This window comes from Propithecus coquereli, unplaced genomic scaffold (assembly GCF_000956105.1).
Source record: "Propithecus coquereli isolate 6110/MARCELLA unplaced genomic scaffold, Pcoq_1.0 Scaffold294, whole genome shotgun sequence".
Taxonomy (NCBI): Eukaryota; Metazoa; Chordata; class Mammalia; order Primates; family Indriidae; genus Propithecus; species Propithecus coquereli.
The window spans coordinates 2206170-2223709 of record NW_012148552.1 but is presented as its reverse complement, the minus strand read 5'-3'; the positions used below and the strand labels follow the sequence as shown (position 1 = coordinate 2223709).

Genomic DNA, 17540 nt, shown 5'->3' with positions numbered 1-17540 from the left:
GTCATAACATTGTTTGTAAGCCTCACTTTGACCAACATTGTATACATACGAAAGTACGTACAGTACGGACACACACGCCCCACGCTGGGCCGCAGGCAACAGAAACACTTATGAAAAATCCACCATCCGAATAAACGGAGTCCATTTGTCAGAGATTTACCCAGTTAGCTGCTACCGGCGAGCAGGCGCCGCGCAAGAGCGCAGGGGGCTCCTGCTGTGAACGCGAATAGGGTGAGGCCAGCTGGGTGGGGTTCTGGGACTTAGCCAGGCAAGCGCAAGGCGGAGGCCAAGCTTAGACGTTAAGGAAAGCACCGCCCCAACCGCAGGCCGGTCACCGAGCCCCAGCGTTTTCCAGGAAGCAAGGCCAAGGAGCACGTCGCGCTGCGCCTGCGCGCTGAGGTCTTCGCGTAAAGAACCAATTGGACGAAGGAGTGGGCGGGACTATTGCCAGAGCCCCGTTTTCCGGTTCCGGTGGGCCTCTGCCTGTCCGTTCCTGTGCTACGTGTCCCTGGCATCACAGGTGGCAGCTGGACAGGTGAGGGTCTTCCTGCGGGTGGGCACGGGCGAACGGGGCGGCCAGGCCCTTGTGACTCGCGGAGGCCTTCTCCCCGGGCGGCTTTCCCGGGGCGGTCGGGGAGCGAAACCCTTCGCTCAGGGCCGAGGCCAGGGTCCGGCCCCTCCGGTCTCCGGCGTACCTATCTGCACGGCCTCTGGTTGAAGAAAGACCCAGGCAGGGCCGCGGTCACCCGAGGGAGAGGTGCATCGTCGGCCCGTGGTCCTTCGGGGCTTAGCGTCCTGGCTAGGGTTCGCCTTTCTCCTGCTCGTCGTCTTCTGCCACTCCGTCTGCACTCTTACGTTCTGGGGCTTCCAGTGTCTTCTGTGCTGTAGTCAGAGACGGTGGCCTGCCACCGGGATCCCTTCGGGGTTGGCTTTGAGGGTGTATGTGTGTAGAGTCCTGTCTTGAAAAAGCTGTATTCAGCCCGGGGCTTGCCAACACTCCGTGGTGTAAAGTGAGACGATTGGCCTAGATTCTAGATCAAGAGATCATTGGATATCTTTTCCTGACATTGAGTGCAGTATTTTGGGTAATTTGCATTTTTTTTTCTGAAGAAGGAGTCCTTAGCTTTCATTGTGACTTTTACAATTACGAAAAGTTTAAGTCCTTTGGGTTTCAAGAAGAAAAATAAGTGAAATAATGAGAGAACAGGCATTCCTGTGTTTTTGTCCCGGGATGTTACAGAATTCTTAGTGTTTCACATACAATATTTCATTCAGTCATCCACTATTCACCCTAGGCGAGGGCACTGGGACTTAGAGAGGTTTGCATTTCGTAGCCAGTGATCTGAACCACCGTCTGGCTACTGTTCTAAGCACTGGAAATAGAGTAAAATACAAGAAATACTCTGGCCTCATTACTTATATCAGTGGCTCTCAAAACTGAGATTGAATGATAGTTCTATTGGGTAATAATAGGTTCTTCAAAAGAACCTGTATGATAACCTGTTTACTTAAAAGATATGTTCAAACCTAACAGTCTGGAGTTGAGCTAATAACTGCTCGGAATCTGGATCTTGCTTTAGCCAATTTTTGTGGTTTTTGAAAATTTCATCTATGTCTTTATCAATCCCACACAATACACTGTTCTCTAAATGTGTTATATGGGCATGTTTTGGAACACTCAGGTTAAAATCCACATTTGCCTCTCTTCTAGGCTTTTGCAGCAGCGTAGTTGGCATTCACTGTACTAGACACTAATTTATGGATAGTTTAAAATACAGGAAACAGTTGTTGTATCCCAACGTTGTTGGTTCCTTATCAAGGACAGTGAAAGGACTGCAGAGTGAGTAAGGCATGGATGTGTTGTCAGTTGTTTAACCTTTTAATAGAGATAGCCCTTTTGTATTAAGAGTATGTGGTCCTTTGTTAATGGGGATAATATGAGTAAGATCTGTGCTTTTCTTATTGCCTTTGATCTGATGCTTTACTGGAATTTACAAAAATAATTTAGGCGTTGGAGTTTTGTTTTATTTCATGAGATGAAATTGACCCATATCAGGCATGAATTCATGGCTGGTCTCATTTACATCTTGATATAACTGAGCAAGTCCTTGTTATATGATAATTAATACCAGTGAATATTTTTTTTCCTTTTTTGTTTTTTTAAATAGGCCATCATGGATCAGGTAATGCAGTTTGTTGAGCCAAGTCGGCAGTTTGTAAAGGACTCGATTCGGCTGGTTAAAAGATGCACGAAACCTGATAGAAAAGGTAATAGCTTGAACACGAGAGAAAAAATTAAATCAGCATTTTCTAAGTTTTTTATTTGATTAACATTTTCCTGATTAATAACTGTTGCATTACGTTCATCAACATTTTTGTTGATTTATTTTGGTTCATTACTTTTTTAAAATTGTCATTTCTTCTAAATTTTATATACTCTTTGTTGTCTAAATTCTTCTGTTTTATGGATTTCCAAATGGCATAAGATTATTTATTTCAGCCTTATTTTCTATGTTACATTTGAGTTAGTCATATTTTATCACTTTAGAGTTTTTAGTATATTGCATATTTCCACTTTGGGAAATCTTTAGAGTCTTTCCTGCTGTGTTCCCTCCTCAACGAACAAAACCTTAACATGATGCCAATTAATATAGTTGTTGCCAACTTAGAAAGTTTATTTTGTTATATAACATGATTCATGTGTTAAAAGGTACACCAGAATTTGGATACTTTTATTCATTGACTGAGTTAGGAATATAATAGACAATATGTGTAATATACAGCTAAATATGAATAAATATAATAGAGAATAGTCCTTGCTCTTATGGAACTTAGAATGTATCAGGGAAGACCATCATAAGTAAATGATTGCAATTATATTTTTAATTACTGCTGTGGTAAGTATTATGGAAGGTAACTAGAAGGAAGTTTGACAGCACTTAATGGGAGGACTAACCAAGTCAGGAAGTCAGGGAAAGCTTCCCTGAGGAAATAACATAAAACCGAAACATTACCAGGCTCTGAAGCCTTTTTATAAAATTGTGCTTAACCCAGTTTGACTTTTTAAGCCTTATTTTTGTCTTCATCATACTGTCAATGACACTGGATCCATTGTTTATGATGTACCAAAAAAGTATGTTTCTGCTTTTATTATCAATATGTTACAATAAAAATTACGTTGCATTAAATAATTTTTAAGAGAAATATTTTCATATTCCTTCCATTCATGATTTTTTTTTTTTAATTCTGGTTTTTTGCTAAGAAGATCAAATGTTTTCAGTGCTTATTGATGAATTCACTAACACAGACATACACTATTATTTCTGTGTCTCCTTAAATATCAACAAAATATGGAAATTTCAAAACCTGTAAGTTGTTTACTATCAGTAGTTCACTTTTTCTTTTTAAAAAATTATGTATCTACTTATCAGGAGAAATGTATGCTAGTCAGTTTTTTTATGTTACTGATGGTTTTTTCCCCATACTTTCAGTGACAGTATAAAAAAAATAATGTGAGTTTTGTGTTTTTAAATGCAGAATTCCAGAAGATTGCCATGGCAACAGCAATAGGATTTGCCATAATGGGATTCATTGGCTTCTTTGTGAAATTGATCCACATCCCTATTAATAACATCATTGTGTAAGTAAACTTTGTGAATGGACTGTTGTCTAAGATCAAATGAAAATTGAAACCATGTGAGTTGACAGTTAGCCTGCTATTTCATTACTACACAGATATGTCTCTTGACTTTTTAGTGCTGTTCAAGTCTACTGGTATTTTTTGAGTACCTACTACTTCAAAGTGCTTTTCATCTTTACAGCAACTCTGTGAGCTAGGCACTATTTTCTATAATAAATAAAATTTTACAAGGTCAAGAAAGTATTAGTAAGTTAAAGGCACTCAATATGTCACAAAGCAAGTATTCAGTGACAGACCTAATATTCAAATCCGAGACCTCCTTATGCTATATCTTGTTCATTTTTAAGGTGTAGAGGAAATGCTCCCCACTTAAAAATCACTTTGGTGACAGAGTTCTGTCTCTGGATCAGATCATGTAGATTCACATCCTTTTTCTTATTAGTAGCTGTTGTGGCCATGAGCAATTCGCTTAGCTTCTCTGTGCCCACTTTATTCAATGAGGATAATAGTTCTTATTTGGATTATGACTGAAGTCATATAAGGCCCTAAAAATAAATTTGGTAAGAACTTAAGTGGAAGTTGTTATTGTAATGAGCCATTGATATTGATAGGATGATATCATAACCTTTAAGTATGTTAGAGAGGAGAAAAAACGTCTGAGAACATTGAGATTACTTTATTCTTTTCCAAATACTTTTGCTTTTTTAAGTTCATTACAAATCACTGGGATACCTTATGGCATTGAGCAGTTAGAGTATAGCAGGTAATTCAGTTTAGTATAAAGACTTGGTGTAAGTTTCAGTAAATTTACTCTGATTTTATATTCATTTAATCTCTCTGCCTCATCTGCCATTTGGAGGTAGTAATATCTATTAGGCTTATTTTAGGGAGTGGTGAAGTTCGAAGCGATGATTTTAAAAAAGCTTTCTAAACTATAAATTTCTTAAATACTAGGCATTTTATCACTGATACTGGTGAAGGTTGTCTTTTCAATGACAAGTAACTGAATGCATATTGTCAGGAATTTCGTAAGCAGGTTACCATAGTTACTATATAAAGCAGAAATGCCACAAAGTGATATTTTAGGATCATGAGGAGTTAGAGCTGGATAGGACTGAGTCATTCAGAACTCCTTTGTCAGTTCAGGAATTCCTTTTATTTTGCTAGTGAGAACTGCCAACTGTGGAATTGTGGAATTGTAGTATTTAGGAAACCTGAGACTGCCTCTGGGCTCCAGTTACCGAATCTGTGGAAAGAAGGGGTGGTTTAGTCTCTGTCAGGTCCCTTGTTTTTCATAGTCTGTGCTTCTGTTCTTCTTTCCCATTCCTTCATGGCCCGGTTTAATGGATATTAAGTGTTTCTTTAAATTGGTACAAAATTAGTTTCCTGTGATAATCACCCTTCATTGTTGTCAGTTTTACCCTCCAGATCAAAATGTAAGCCTGTCTTTTTCATTTTTTTGATATATAAGCATCTTTCAAAATTTTTCCCCAGCCTTCACTTAGCACTATATTTTTGTCTCTCTTGCCAGACATAACCGTCTGCCTTCAGTCATACTTAGATATACCTGTCTTTCACATTAGATTATGAGTTCTGAGGCAAACCTGTTTGATTATTTATATTATATGTATCTCCTATAGAACCTAGTCCAGTTCCTATAAAAGCATCCCTTAAAAGCAATAAGTGTTTATTTAATTAAGTGAACATCTTACAGTCTTTTGCCTTTTTCTAATGGTGATGACGATAATAATAATAGCTAACATTTACTGAGAATGTTTCCATATGCTGGGAACTGTTTCTGCTCTGTGTGAGTCAAGTCATTTAATCCTCATGAAGAAACTGAGACACAGAGAGATTAAGTGATTTACTCATGTTGCACAGGTTGTAAGTGATAGAGCAGCATATAAAACCTTTTGGAAGCTAGTTGCGTAGAAAACTTTTCTTCTAGTTAAAAAATTATTTCAGTATTTGAGTTGAAAATCTATCTTTAGATATTTTTTACCTTAAAGGCCAATTAAAACATTTTGTGAGAAAGGCTACAGAAAACTTAACTCTTTTCATGTTATGCCATGACAGCTATAAAACAAAGAAATCTTTTTTTCTCTACTTGAAAAAGCACAAATCACTGTTTAAATCATTTTGAGATAATAGCAAGGGAAATATAACCATAGGCTTCTTTTTCATTAGATTGAATTGTTGTCATGTTTTTTTCTTGTGATGATTTTTTTTTTCTTCTTTTGCTTTACAATAATAGCAGTCAAAGTTAATGTCCACAGTATCATAATTTAAAGGAGTTATGCATTTGCTGTGTTTTAATTACAGCAATACTATTTAATAACATACGCACTTAAAATACTTAGCATTGAAGTATATATTCAGGGGTATATATTCAGGAATAATTTGATAATTTTCATCTAATAATGGAATTACTTTTGTTTAACATTGTAGTACTAAAATGTATATCTGAGTATACAATTTTAACATTTATGCTTTTCAAACTTGGAAGTTCTTCTGTGGAAAAGGTGGTTTTTGTTTTTATGATTAAACCAGGTGTTTGAATGACTATCGTAAGATATATTGGTTGCACAAGCACAAGACTGTGCTTGTCTACAGTCTAATTTCAACTGGTTTGTTGACTGTATATGAAATTGAAAAGCTTCTCAATTGACCATCCTATCATGTAATTCATATTTTTTGTCATGTTCAGAGAGACATTATGCTAGACTGTTCCAAAATGGCATTTCCCAAATAAGCATGAATTTCCCAAATGAGCATTGTGAATTTTAAAATATACCTGTTTCAGTAGCCACATCATCTCTAAGGACCTTTTCAGTTCTAAGATTTTAAAGTTCAATGTGCCTTTATTTTATGCTATCTTGGGATAAAGTTAGGTGATTTTCAAATAATTGGTCCTGAGTCCTTAAAATTACACCATATTGGATTTCAAATGATTATTATGAAAATCTTGTAAATGCTCAGAAATGACCATTTTTCTTTCTTTTACAGTGGTGGCTGAATACATTTTGGAAGAGTGTTTTTCATCTTAGGGATTGGTGAACAAGTGAGGGTTTGAGAAGCTCATGAAGTAAAAATTTGCCTATATATTTTGTGTTTTTTTCTTCCAAGGTGTTTTTCTACATTAAAATAATTTTGAAGTAAACATCTCTTTTTTTCCATCATAGATATAAATATCACATTTTCATGATAGAAAATAATAGATTCTTTCTTTATTTCTTTGAGTGTTTTGGTTTATAGGAGAAATTAAAGGGCCTGGTGAAATATTACACTTTCTGAATATTCTTCTATCTTAGTCTGTTTGTGCTGCTTTAACAAACATCTGACACTGGATAATTTATAAATAATAGAAATCTATTTCTCATGGTTTTGGAGGTTGGGAAGTCCAAGATCAAGGCACCAGCAGGTTTGGTGTCCGGTGAGGGCCAGACTGTCTGCTTCTAAGATGGTGCCTTAAATGCTATATGTTCACATGGCGAAAGAGATGGAAGGGCTAAAAAGGCCAATGGCAAACCCTGCGTGAAGCCTCTTTAAGGGTCTTAATCTGTCCAGGTGTGGTGGTTCACACCTGTAATCCCAGCACTTTTGGGAGGCCAAGGTGGGAGGATCACTGGAACCCAGGAGTTTGAGACCAGACGGGGCAACATGGCAAGACCCCGCCTTTACAAAAAATTTAAAAATTAACCAGGCACGGTGATGCATGCCTATAGTTCTAGCTACTTGGGAGACTGTGGCAGGAGGATCACTTGAGCTCAGGAGTTTGAAGTTGCAGTGAGCTATGATTGCTCCCCTGTACTCCAGCCCAGGCGACTGCAAAACCCTGTTTCAATCAATCTATATATCTACGTCTATACATAGAGAGAAGTTCTTAATCCCATTGCCAAGGGAGGAGCCCTCATGACCTAATCACCTCCTAAAGGCCCCGTCTCTATCGTATTGGAGATTAAACTTCAGCATGAATTTTGGAGAGATGTAAACATTCAAATTATAGCATCTTCTATCAGATAAATGTTTTCCTATGGTGAAAGAGGAAGCAGAGCAGATAAAAGATGGTAGATGTAGTGAACTCCTACTACAGTTTGAGGGTAGGGTAGTTTTATCCATAAGTAATTAAATTGTGAACAGGTAGTCAAAGTTACAGGAGTTACAGGCGCTGCTTGAAATAGCTTCCTGAGGATCACAGTTAAAACTTCATAGTCAGAAGTCCTTTCCTAGATACACTAGTCACTCTGTCATGAGCACTGAAGTTCAGAATTTATGAAGAATTCACTGATAGTTGAATCTGAAATGAAAAGGGGACTTATCCTTTTTCCCCTTTTAAAAAACAGTAATTTAAACGTGAGATAGTTTATTCCCCCTTTAAAAAAAAGTACATTAATTTGTTCATTCAATGTTTATTTATTGAACTTTATTTCCCTAATTCTAATATATTTTTCAAACTTGGTTAGCAGCACACATTTGGATAAATGTTTTTTGATTTTTAGTGAATAAGGTAGGCAAGTATCTAATTAGTATGGTTGGGCAGTATTCCTCAGTTTGGGGATCCATGATTCAGAGACTAAAGTCTCTTTTCGTAATAATAGTTACAGATTTTTCTAATGTTGAAATGTTGACATTGTTTCAATCTTGAATAAATTGATGTTTTCAAAGAAATAAAAATACAGTGAAACTTTGCCCTCTCTAATCTTAAGGAGACCATACGGCCACATTTCATAGATAGATATTTAGCTCCTTAAAGGCCCAAATTGTATGTGTGTTTATGTACATACATGTGTGTGCTTGTATATTTGTATATATGTTTACATATATACACATATATATACATATGCTCGTATATGCTCATATATATGTATTTATTAAACATGGTAGAAATTATTCTAAAATGTGGACTGACTTTTCTGGCAAATAGGCATTTTGTTGCAGGATAAAATGATTGTGAACATTCATTTTTTGATGTAAGATAATTGTAAATCCCTATTTGTAGCATACATTTGGGCTGTTTATTTTGATAACTCGTTCTTGACAGATAGGTAGATAAAATATTACATAAGTATTTTGTATTTATACATGTAAATAAAATGAGGGTTGACCAAGAACTCTGATGATAGACCAGAATAAGCTTCACAAGCAACAATTGAATTTCTTAGGTAGAAAAGAATAAATAGGATTTTTTTTATTAGGTTTTCTCCTAGTGTATACAAGAGCTGGTACATTGTGTTGTAAAACAGTACTCTTAAACTTACGCATGCATATGAATCACCTGAAAGGATTTCTTAAATTTTTTTCTGTTTTGTAAAAACCTATTGTGAAACATACCAATGCCCTTTTGACAGTTCTGCCTTTTCCGTGAATCCTTCTGTTAATATTTTACAATTTACAAGCAAGTCCTTCCTTGGTGACCAGGTCCACCAGATGAAAATCTATCGAACAACAAAAAAAATCAACAGAAAAACACATCAAGGAGGGAGACAGTAACAAACAGAGAATGGCAGAGCCTTCACTGGGGAGGTTTACAGGCTGCTTCCTAATGCTGTTGCTCTGTTGCTGCTGGAAGGCATTGCCTTACTCCAAAATCTGTCCTTGCAGCATTTGTCTCCCATTTGTTAGGTTTTGCTTGTAAAGAAAGGTACTTAATTTAATGCGAGTGCAGGAGATGCCATGTTTTTTGTGCTTGCAGCTGGCACCTTTTGTCAGAGAGCTTTTGCTTAAAATGATCTATGTTCTAACTTACATAGTGGTTATAATTTTTCCTCTAGAAAAAGTGGATTTCTATATTCATTGGATGTAGTTATCTCCTATTTTCCAGGACTTATTCTACCTATAATCTCTCACTCCATAGGCACTAGTGTGTGCATTTCCCTTAACATTTTTTAACTTGCCTAAAAATTTTTTTTAATCAACCTTTTTAACACTGTTTTCTAGGTTTTGTAGAATACATCTAGAAAAGAGTCCTGGTGTCTTGATTCTGTGATTTAGAGACTGTTAAAATAGAACCGCAGACAATTCACTAATTACAATTTAATCAAAATGTATTTGCATCCTCCTCCCATCCTCCCTTACTCCCCTCAAATAGTCCTTACTTGATTGTTTCATGAGGCACTCAGAAAACACTTGTTGAATCTCTATATGAATAGTATTTATTACAAATGCTGACTGACTAGTAGAGATCCGATCATATGCTTTATAGGGTTTTATAGTTTTCAAACTATTTCTTCTCATGTTATCCTCACAATAATCCTGTCGTTAGGTCTGGAGCTGAGAGAGAGACACACTAAGCCTCATGGTGCGGCAAAATGCTGCGGCAAAAAATTTATTTTGAGCATCTGGGTGCAGATGGGTAGAGGCCAGAGCGTCCACGAGAGAAATGAGGAGAGCCTTGGGTTTTATAGAGGGTTTTTCCAGCGGAGGGGAATAAGTAAGTGGCCAGAACAGCCGCTTGTAATTAATTTTTTTCAAACAACCAGCTCCTAGGACCCCTGTCGCAGTCACATCATCCTTCAGCTCCTGTGTTGTCCTTATCAGGAAAGAGAGGGAGGGGAAAACTTCATCCCCATGGGGAGGGGGAGGAGTGCTGGCTGCGGCTGTCTGTTAGTTGTACGGCTGTCTGTTAGATGTACAACATGGGGGGGACTCTCCACACTCCTGCGGCTACTGTTTTGCAAGCCTAAGTTTTGCATTAACCACATTCTGTCCTGTACATGCTTTTGGAGTTTCCACCTGGAACAAACCTAACACCTGTTTGATAGGTAATGTAGATTTTGTATTCTTCAAAATATAGGCACAGTTTAACTACTCATGCCCTGTGCTGCACCCACACCATCTCATCCGGGCATTTACTCTGATTGGCCGCTCCACTAGAACATGAGTTCTGCAGACGACAGACATTTTTGTCTGTCTGATTTACTGCTATACTCTGTCAACTGAAAAGAAGCCAAACTATAACATAATTTGAAGAGGTTTACTCTGAGCCACATTTGAGGACCATGACCTGGAGCCACGCCAAGGAAGCCTTCAGCAAGTGGACTCACTGTGGCTGGGTTACAGTTTGGTTTTATACATTTCAGCGACACGGGAATCACACATAAAGTCATAAATCAATACATAGAAGACATACATTGGTTTGGCCTAAAAAGATAGGACATCTCAAAGGGGGGATGTTTACAGGTTACAGGTGGGTTTAAAGACCCTTTGACTTGTATTTGGTTAAAAAATGAAGCTTTTGTCTAAAGGCTTGGAACGTTTTAAGGAAGTCTGTTAATCAGAGACTAGCTACTGGGCCATGTGTTTGTTGTGTAAATTGAGGACCTGCAGGTTTGTCTTGCATGGCCGTAGGCCTGCTAATGAGTTCCAAAGGATGCCTCCAAGAAGGGAGGGGGGCCGTGATGAGGCATGTCTGACCTTCCTCCTCATGGCAGGCAAGTCAGTTTTAGGGTGTCCCTTTGGCCAAGAGGGGGTCCATTCAGTCAGCTGGTGGCAGGGAAGCCTTAAGATTTTTAGTTCACTATTCCAAGTGCCTAGAACAATGTCTACACATTGTAGCTACTCAATAAATACTGCTAAATGAATGACACGGAAGTATTTGCTGGTTTAATCATTCCTTGTTTGTAAGCACAGATGACTATTTAGACCACTGGCCTAGTGTTGTGCACAAAGCAAATCCTCAACTTCTCTGACCATTGTAATCTAATATCAAAAAACGTGTGTGCATGTGCGTGTATTAATGTGTCCACACAAGCATACATATCGCGCACACACCCTGCATCACGTTCGTAGGTCCTAGTTTGCGTACCTCCGTCTTCAACTTGGGACTCGCGGTTCTGGGCTTTTCACTCGCTGTGCCTTGTCTGCCTTCCTCACGTTGGCCTATGTAGAAAATCTCTTCCTGCATCGATGGCAATATAATTTTCGGTCTTTTCAGATGTGATTACTTTTAGTCATAGTATCAATACAATTTATAAGATTCTCTTCTCTGCTCAAGGGCCACACATGATGTTCTGAGGGCCACTTGCAGTCATAGTTCAACTGGCTAACCTTGACAGAAAGCACTTACACTTGGAGAAGATGATTCTGACACTGGCCAGGTTAGCAATGCATAATCTCCAGGATGCCTTCCAGGGTTTACGAAAAAAAGAAACCTAGTTGAAGTATCAGGGAAACTGCCTGTTCCTTCAGCTCTTCTGGCATTTTTCTCTTTAATGAGACTGAAAGGCCCTGCCCCTCCCTGTCATAAGAATGTAATACTCATAGATGTGAGTACATGTACATACATGTACATATGCATGTGTATGTGGAAAACTTCATGGAACAACTTCATACTGCATGTTCTGCCTTCTTATATTTTCTATTAATTATATTCTGTTTCAGTTTTTAAAAAACAGAGGCTTGTACTTTATGAGGTAGAGGGGCAGATAGTTACTGCTTTCTGCTTTCAGAGGACTGAGGGCTTTGATCAAGAGCTTGATCACTGGTGAGCAGCATGCACTGAACATCAGAGAGTTCTCTGAATGCTCAGGACCAAGTCAGCCCCTAGGGCCCCTGCATGATGCAGGGCTTGGTAGGAGAATCTTTGAAAACAGATGAGGTCAAATTCTTGACAACCTGTAGGATAGAGCATTAGAACACTTTAATTTTTATTAGGTAAAAAAGAGAATGTGAATTTCTTGCATCCTCGTTTTACGGTCTAAAATTCATGCCTAGTGTAATGTGCGGCTGTGAATCTTTGCACCTCTCTCACACATGCATTTTATCAAACTAGTAAGGAGCAAAGTTTCAAAGTCGGGTGGTACAGAGGCTTGCACATAAGAGCACCCTTCTGCTCTGTCTCTTCATACGCCCAGTCTGCAGAGCATGCTCGTATTAGAGCTGTTTCCTCTGGTAATTACGCTAATCTCCAAGTCATGTATTATTTCTAGATGCATGTTCTTAGATAAACCATCGATTTCCTGTTACGATAGGTGATGCTTTAGCTCACTTTGATACCTGCCACTTTTCATCCCATTTTCCTGACATGGTCAAACCGCTATTCCTAATTTCTCTAACTAGATGCCTCCCTTGTGACTTTAAATGATGTGTTCACACCTTTTTTCTTGTTCTAACAGCTGTAGCAATGCTGTAGCCTGACTGTAGCCTGACTCCCAACCTTGAGGACCAGGGTATTTGTGGACTTGGTTTCTCTTCGGTTGGCTTCTCTCCATCACCTCTCAGCTCTTGTTACCTGAACTTTTAATTATTCACTTTTGAGGCTTGACAACATTTACTTTCTGTCATTTTTTGCTTGTGTATAGGTGGATTCTAAAAGGTAAAAATTAGTATATGGTGTTTACATTGCTATGACAAAGTAAATATTGCTAATTTCCCAGCCAAGCAATGTACTATGATTACATTCCTTTTTTGATCAGCTTTATGTATTTTGGGTGTTTATATTTTTGTTTCTCTTTCTTTTTTTCTTTTTATCACTGTCTGCCTTTATCGCTATCTCTCAAGAAATATCAAATGTATGGGTTTTGCCTTTTCTACAGCTCTCTCAACCTCCCTCCTGAAGCCCTCTGTCCCCCCAGTCCATGTTAGACGAGTTACTTTCTTGACCTGATCCCAGCTGTTATCCTGGGATCCATCTTCTCTTGATTTTCTGGGTTAGATAATGTTTCCTAAATTCCAGATCTTTCACTTTCTTGGCTTTCTCTCTTATTTTGCTATAGGATATCACCAAATAACTTCCTAAACAAAATGTGTAAGAGGTCAAAATATCTTCAGTCTGATAGTTGAGCAGCTTAGCTGCATATTAAAAAAAAAACTAGGTTGTAAATAACTTAAATATTTTCCCCTCGGAACTTTAAGATACCAATACTTCATTGCCTTTGGTAATACAACGCTCCTTATGAGAACTACATTTTCAGTCTGACTCTAAGTCTTTGCTGATGGATTTTGTTATTTTTGTTATGATTGTTATTATTAGTATAGCTTTTAGGGTCTTTCCTTTGATAAATTTCACAAAGAATTGCCTTAATGTGATTTGTTTATTGTGCTCAGTATTTACTGGGCTTTTTAAGTCTGGAAAGTTGTCTTCTTCAACTCTAGGAAATTGTCTTTGAAACAGTCTTGTCTTCATTTTCTCTGTTCTCTCTCTGCAACTCTAGTTGGTCAAATGCACTTTCTCAATTAATTCTCTACTGGTTTTCTAACTTCTTAGCCTGGAGCTCTTTTTTTCTGGGAGAGTTTAATTTAATCTTCCAACCTTTTATTTAATTTATTATTGTAGTAACCATTTTTAATTTCTAAGAGCTCAATTTTTGTTTTTTTAATAGCATCACATTGTCGTTTCATGGATGCAATAACATCTCAAATCTCTTCGAGAAGATAATTTTTGTTTCTAATGTTTAAAACATTTATGTTTTCATTCTTTGTATTATTTTCCCTCCTCAGTCAGTTTTGTTGTTGTTGTTCATATGTAAGAATAAGGCACAGAAAAGCGATGAGAGTTCCTTGGGCCAGTCATTACCTGTTTGCTGTTAGCTTCATTCCCTGCCCTCCCCTGCTCTGTGCTGTGTTGCAGGGGCTGAGCCTGCCAACTCTGCTCCACTCTCTTAGAAACTGGTGCCGCTATGGGGAGGCACTGGCAGGAGGAGAGAAGCCAGTGTGTTGCTTCTGTCCCCTCTTGGCCCTGGGTAGCATTTCCAGCAGCGCCTGCACCTCCTTTCTGGTAGGCTGCCAGGCTCTGCTGCTGCTGGGTGGCTGCGGCACCAAGCCTTGGGGACACCACTTTCCCCTTCATTCCTCTAGGTCTAGCGATACAAGGGGTTTCCTGAGCTTCCCAATTTTGGGGTTTTCTCACCATTCCCTCTTTGCCTTTTAACTTTTCCAATCCCTTTGAAACTAGCTCCCAGTATCACATTTTCTGTCTGGGGCTACACAAAATGTGTTCTCTTTTCTTGACTGGACCTTTACGGACGTATCTTTGGAGCTTGCAGAATAAAAGTTTACTTCCGAGTGGCAAGTAGCTGGCCATTATGCTTGCCATCCTCAAAAGGCCCCGATGGGAAGTATCTGGGGAGAATCAATGTTTTAGAGCAAAATACTTTATTACTATTTTTTCCTGGAGAAAAAGCACTTGTCTGTCAGTATTCTCTGTGTATAACGAGGAAGGGGAATAGGACTTTGTTTATTTCCAGCATTACATTTCAACCTGGGGTATGTATTAAACTTGTTTTCATTATATATTATCCAGTAGTTCTTTCTATTTATAGTGTGAGTTGTCTGTATTAGGTCTACACACTTTGTTGTGGAAGTAGTTAGAGTCTTATTTTAGAAAGGCCACAGTGGGAGCAGTGTGGAGGAGATATTGAGTGGGGAAGTAATAGGGAGTAGTACTGAAAGAGGGAAAATAATTTGCTGTCTAATGTCCTAAGGGGTTATGAGATGGTCCTGAATTAAGAACACGAGTGGAAGGGAAGAGGAGGATGAGAATATATTAATAGATGACAGAGAACTGAGGAGCTTAGAATTGGAAGACAGTAGAGCATAAAAGGGGACATAGAACAGCCTCACCACTTAGCAGTTGCGTTGTGGATGAATCATATATTCTCTCCATGCCTCGATTCCCTTATCTGTAAGATTGGGGGATTGTAAGTATTACATGTGAAGTGCTTGGAAGACTTCCAGGCACATGGATAACTAACATTACTAATATGAGCAGCAGGGTAGCAGAGGACTTTGGAGGCAGACTGGGAGAAATCCTGGCTCTGGCTTTTAGTGGCCAGAAGGACTCGGGTAAGTTTTTGGTTGTTTCCTTACCTGTAAAATATGGGGAAATACATGTTGCGTATGGTTGTAAATATTCAACTGGTTATGTCAAGAAGTTCATTTCACAGTGAGGTAAAGAAATTGTCCAATAAATAGTCATTATTATTTATAAATGGATGTTAATTTTATACGCAAGATTGTCTGCAATGTGACAAAACATTTTAATGAATAATAGAACAAATACTCATGTATTCTCTACCCAGTGTGAGAAATCAAATCATATAAGAAGCACTATATGTGCTTCCCAATTCTATTTCCCTCCTTTTTTCTCACACAGAAGTTATAACTCATGAGTTTTCTCTAATTTTTCTTCAAGTTGTATACTTTATGGATGTGTGCATGGACAACATATTGTTTAGGTCACCTGTTTTTGAATTTCATATAATTGCAGTCATGCCATTCATATTCATCTGTGACTTGCCTTCTCACTCAAAATAGTATTTTTTAGATTTATATAAGCTGATACATAGCTATAGTTGCTGTAGTTCATTTTTCTCAATGCTGTGTCATATCCCATTGTAAAATTATTCCACAACTTTTTTATTCATTTCACTATTGATGGACATTTGAGTTGTTTTCAGTTTTCGTTTACTGTTAATAATTGTTGTTCTTCTAAGTGTTCTGCTAAGAACACGCTCATGCTTGTCTTCTGGTATGCCTGTCAAGCGTTGCTTTTGGTCTCATACCTAAGAGTTAAACTGCAGGGTCAAAAGCACATCCATGTTTCAACCTTGGTGACAGCCATCATTTTCTGAAGGGATTATGCTAACTCCTGTCACCACCTGTGAGAGACGCCTGCTCTGCGTTCTTCTTATTTTATGTTTCAACTATCTCTTTTTGCTTTTTTATGGTATTTTGGGATGAAGGAATTCTTAATGTTAGTATTTTTAATATATCAATATTTTCACTTAACATTTGTAACTTTTGTGTCTGTTTATTATTATTATTAATAGTGTTGGATTCTTACAGGATTACACACTCTAATTTTCACAGACCAGTGCTTTCCAAACTTTCCCAAATACAAGACTCACCTGGGCGTTTGTCAGAAATACAGATGCTGGGCGGCCCCACCTTTGATCTACCAGATCAGAATCTGTCAGGGGTTCCCAACCTTTTTGGTACTGGGGACCGGTTTAATGAAAGAAAATTTTTCCATGGATGGGGAGGGGGAGGCGGAGCTGGGGGCAGGGAAGTGGAGCTCTGTGGCCTGATTCCTAACAGGCTGGGACCGACCCTTGGGGACTGCAGCTGTAGATGATGGGCCTTGGATTCTGTGCTTTTTACAAATGCCCCTAGGTGGTGATTCTTAACATCGGTCAAGACAGAAACGTTGCCCCACCCTGGCAGCACATCCTTCCATCTAGAGCTCAGGGCGGGAGGTCACTAGCTGTCACACTGTGACTTTGCAGTAGATAAAAGCCATGTGATTGGGTGAGTATAGCTCTCCTGTAACTATTCAGTAACATGGACAGCCATATCCAGATGAGAATGCTTTTAAAGTAATTACGATCTCACAATTATCACACTGAGCTCATTAAATTCTCTGCTCAGGTGACCATGTAGAGTGGGGCAGAGGTCAGGGAAATAAAAATCTTTGAGTTTCGGATTCTTTTTTAAGACAACCGTCAATGCGTTATCTACTCAAAATCTTTTCTGTCTCTGAGGAATTTATTCCAACTGAAAATAGGTCATCTCCTGCCAACTTTAAAAATATCCATTTTACTTTGTATTTCAATCCCAATGGACCTGAACAGTAACTAGGCATCAAAGTATTCCTCCTTTGTGAATAATTTGTATATAAATTGTGGGGAATCACTCAAACAATATAGGCCTGGTGAGGTCGCAGTTGCTAAAAGTAGCAAGTTTGTACGAGAGGGTCAGGAGAGGGTGGATTTTGGAGGCTGATCAATCAGGAGCGTGGTTTGGGGCATGCCAGTTTGCAATGTTTATTAGAGGTGTTGAGTGGGCAGTTGGAGATGTTCCTGCCAGGGATATGCATTGGAAATCACCCAGGCCAAGGTGTTCTGTAAGCCTTGAGAAGGTGTGAGATCATCAAAGGGGTGAGTGCGGTAAGAGGAGAAAGGAA

General features: G+C 38.5%; 1 protein-coding gene across 1 annotated transcript; it reads left to right on the top strand.

Moving 5' to 3' along the window:
• Positions 1-362: 362 nt before the first annotated feature.
• On the top strand, positions 363-6800 carry SEC61G (Sec61 gamma subunit). The gene is made up of 4 exons (XM_012648807.1): positions 363-535; positions 2169-2268; positions 3538-3640; positions 6647-6800. Exons 2-4 carry the CDS (start codon positions 2175-2177, stop codon positions 6654-6656), a joined length of 207 nt encoding a protein of 68 aa, XP_012504261.1. The 5' UTR covers positions 363-535; positions 2169-2174; the 3' UTR covers positions 6657-6800.
• Positions 6801-17540: the final 10740 nt, after the last annotated feature.